This window comes from Xyrauchen texanus, chromosome 17, assembly GCF_025860055.1.
Source record: "Xyrauchen texanus isolate HMW12.3.18 chromosome 17, RBS_HiC_50CHRs, whole genome shotgun sequence".
Lineage (NCBI taxonomy): Eukaryota > Metazoa > Chordata > Actinopteri > Cypriniformes > Catostomidae > Xyrauchen > Xyrauchen texanus.
Window position 1 is genome coordinate 20,435,650 of NC_068292.1, and position 3,600 is coordinate 20,439,249.

General features: G+C 40.9%; 1 protein-coding gene across 1 annotated transcript; it reads right to left on the reverse strand.

Moving 5' to 3' along the window:
- Nucleotides 1-1,989: 1,989 nt before the first annotated feature.
- LOC127657587 (putative nuclease HARBI1) lies at nt 1,990-2,712 on the reverse strand. Its single transcript, XM_052146446.1, has 2 exons — nt 2,463-2,712; nt 1,990-2,363 (listed from the first exon to the last, which is right to left on the reverse strand). The coding sequence occupies exons 1-2, from the start codon at nt 2,572-2,574 to the stop codon at nt 1,990-1,992; spliced, it is 486 nt and encodes a 161-aa protein (XP_052002406.1). The 5' UTR covers nt 2,575-2,712.
- Nucleotides 2,713-3,600: the final 888 nt, after the last annotated feature.

The window sequence follows — 3,600 nt, forward strand, 5'->3', positions numbered from 1 at the left end:
ATAACGACGTAACTAGCGACCATAGTTGGCTAACGATGCTTTTGGGAAACGCACCCCTGAGGGCTGTTTCACAAAAGCAGAATTTAGAAATCCAGGATAAGAGATAAAGCTGGGCTTGACCTAGTGTGATCAGTGCATCCTGGCTTTATCAGTTTCACAAAGGCCAAACCAGGCTCAGGAGGAGCGGCTATGTCAAGCCAGGTGTAAGTAATTCAGATAAGTGGGTGTCAACAGCTTTCTTCAAGAGACCACACGGTCCATCACAGATTCATTGATGCTACAATGGATAAGTTGCGTGCGCCATACTTCACAGCAAATGAGCAACATCTTTTAATGGAGACTTACGATGAATTGAAGCACATCATACTCAGAAAAGGAAACACTGCCGCTATTATAAAGGAGTGAGAAAGGGCATGGCAAACAATAGCGGATCGACTGAATGCGTAAGTAGCTACTGAAAACGTCATAATTATACATTCAAGGAGTTACTTGTTATTTGCTCAAATGAACAACTGTAAACTTAAAAAAGAACAGTGGAAGTCAATGTTGTAACGTGTGAATCTGACCGCTGATTAATTTATGTTACTCTTTTTTGTTACACATCCTATCAATATTTATACAGAACAAACATGACTGGACCAAAGAGGACCTGGCAACAGGTCAAGATCATATATAAGAACATTTTGCAGACTGGTAAGTGTCTGATAAAATATTGACTATAATGTATAAATTACTTAGAAGGTGCCTGCTCACATATTTTATTCTCTTACTTATTTTAGCAGTTAAAAAAAAGGCTCATGTGTCTGGCACAGGGGGTGGCCCACCATCCCCAGAATTCACGCCAGCAGAAGAGCTGGCCCTCGATATAAACAAAGGGAGGCCTGTTTTAGAAGGTATCCAGGGGGGGGACAGCCACTGACTCTGTCCCACCCATGGAAACTTCCCCCTTCATACACGGTACATTATTCCACTACTGCATATGCAACGTAATCAAACATTTTTGTAGATATGGACTGACTGACATTGTCTTGCAGTATCTGCCAACACACTTTCTCTTGTGGAGCTACCCGAGGATAACATTAATCCAGTGAGTATTATTCATTAAAGGCATATAGGCTAGGCACCTGTCAACAATAGGTTAATATGAGTTTGGTTAATGTGGCAGGGTGAAAGAACTTCTGCAGCAGACGATGAGGAGACTCTGTCAGTAGACTCAAGAAGGCTGGAGGTATCATGTCACTCTTGTGGAAATACTTTAATTTAATTCATAATGGAAAAGAAGTCACTGATGTGATGCTCATAGAAAATATCATATTTATAACAGGACTCAGATGGTGTACTGCCTGAGAGCCAATCTGGGAACATAGTAAGTATTAACTGAACATTTACATTTACTCATTTGGCAGATGCTTGTATACAAAGCAACTGACATTTGAGGAACAACATACAAACAATAGTAAAGTAAGAGATCTATGAGTAACAATAGATATGAGCGCTAAATACTTGTAAGAGCTACTAACACATAGGCCTATGGCATCAATGGGATAAATACCTAGGTGAAGCAGTAAGATTGAACAAATAGTGCAATCAAGACAACAGGACATCTTACCATGCACAATTCACGCCCTTCTAATTGATATGTGTCTTACAGGATTCAAAAACTGTCAGAGGTCTGTACAGCATACACTTAAAAAAACAAATTGAATTGGCAGACATACAAATCACATATCACAAAAGAAAACTGCAGGAATTGGACCTAGATATGGAAATCAAAAGAAAGACACTAAAGAAACTGGACTTGGAAATCCAGAAACTACAAAAAGAAGTAAGTTATGTTTCAATGCACGCTGTAAGCATGACTGTAGGCTCCTGCACAACTTATTAATCATTCTTTTTTTCTCTCCCAAGCTCTCGGCAGACAAGTGACCTCATTAAAAGAAAAACATTGTGACATCCTGACCTTTGTTGAATACACGAAAAAGCAAAAAATCAACTGAAATAGTTAACAACGTATTGGTCTCTGATCAGTCTGCCATTGACATTATCTGGAAATATTGCCGGATTGTCCCAGTCCATCTCCAAGGCCACTCTAGGAGCCCTTTCCTTCCTGAGACAGGCAATGTTGTGAAGGACAGCGCCTGCAACAGTGATATCACAGGCCCTGTCTGGGGTGACCCTCAGGTGGTGAAGGCACTGGAAACAGGACTTAAGAAGGCCAAATGCCATTTCTATTCGGGCCCTTGTTCTTGCATGGCCAAGATTATATGTGCGTTGTGCTGCTGTCTGGGGGTCTGCAAAGGGTGTAAGTAAAAATGTCTGACAGGCATAACCCTTGTCTCCCAGCAGCACACCAGAGAATTCACCTGAGAACACAAAGTGTTATGGTTACATCAACGTAGAGTAAAACCTTTGACAGTGTCATGATGGTCAAGATGCTCATCCAAACAAATTGGGTGGCTTACCTTGTGATAGTCGCTGGTTAATTGCAGAGGCCCGAAAGACTCGGGAGTCATGGACTGAGCCAGGCCACTTTGCCTCGATATTGCTGAAGATGCAGTCAGCATCACAGATCATCTGAAGCAATAAGTGTTGAGGTCATTTAATGCACATAATAAATGTATGTAGTTGATAGTAGGTCTAATCATAACCCACTCTTACCTGAACATTGATACTATGAAAGGATTTTCTGTTAACAAAATCACCTTCATGTGCACCAGAGGGGTGTTTTATCCTAATGTGTGTGCAGTCCAGCGCACCAATAACATTAGGGAATCCTGTATCAAAAAAGGAAAGAAAAGTATTCCACCTGTTCTAAAGTTTCTTTTGTGATGTGTAGCCTAATTCATGTTACCTGCAATGTTGTAGAATCCCTCCTTGATATAGTTCATTCTTCTGTGGCCGGGGAAGGTTATGAAGATGTGCGTATATCCTTTTAATGCCAAATACACACTTCTGACGGTGCGGCAAATAGTGGCTTTGCTAACATTTTCAGCATCTCCTACTGCATATAGGAACATACCACTAGCGAAAAATCTGAGCCCAATACAGATCATCTGTGAAATGGTTAAGGCATGGCTCCGTGCAGTGCGGTGCTGAATTTTGGGACCCAACAGTCTGCACAGGTAGCGGATGCCATCCCCAGAAAAGCGGTAACGCTCTTGCAGGTAATTGTCGGGAAAAGCCAATGGGTCGGACCTGTCCCGAAACACTCTTTCACGTCTGAAAGCCCTTCTCAATATAAGTGCTTCATCATCTACGATGTCATCCAAAAATGGGCATGCCATTGTAAAGGACGAAACATGTGTTTAGAGCTACTTATATTGCCTGACTTGATTGACAACACTTTTGCTTCTTTATCAGCCATTTCTCTAATTCCCTCATCACAATTACAATAGCCTATTAAAGACCTATCTGTCAAACTTAGAACAACAGCAGTCTTCAAAAACACAACTGAACAGTAACAATGCCCATATGGATAATTATTATTACAGTTAATAATGGTAGGCTACCATCATAATGTTACAATAACTTGACTGAATGCCAATATGTATCTGAGGTATTTTAATGCAGGCTGATAACAATTGCGCTAAACACATAGAT

What these genes read in the sequence shown, in the direction of transcription:
- LOC127657587 (XM_052146446.1), bottom strand. Translation starts at nt 2,574, where the DNA reads ATGATCTGTGATGCTGACTGCATCTTCAGCAATATCGAGGCAAAGTGG. An exon ending in TAACCAGCGACTATCACAAG is followed by an intron (nt 2,364 to 2,462) that starts GTAAGCCACCCA and finishes TTGTGTTCTCAG; the next exon opens with GTGAATTCTCTGGTGTGCTG.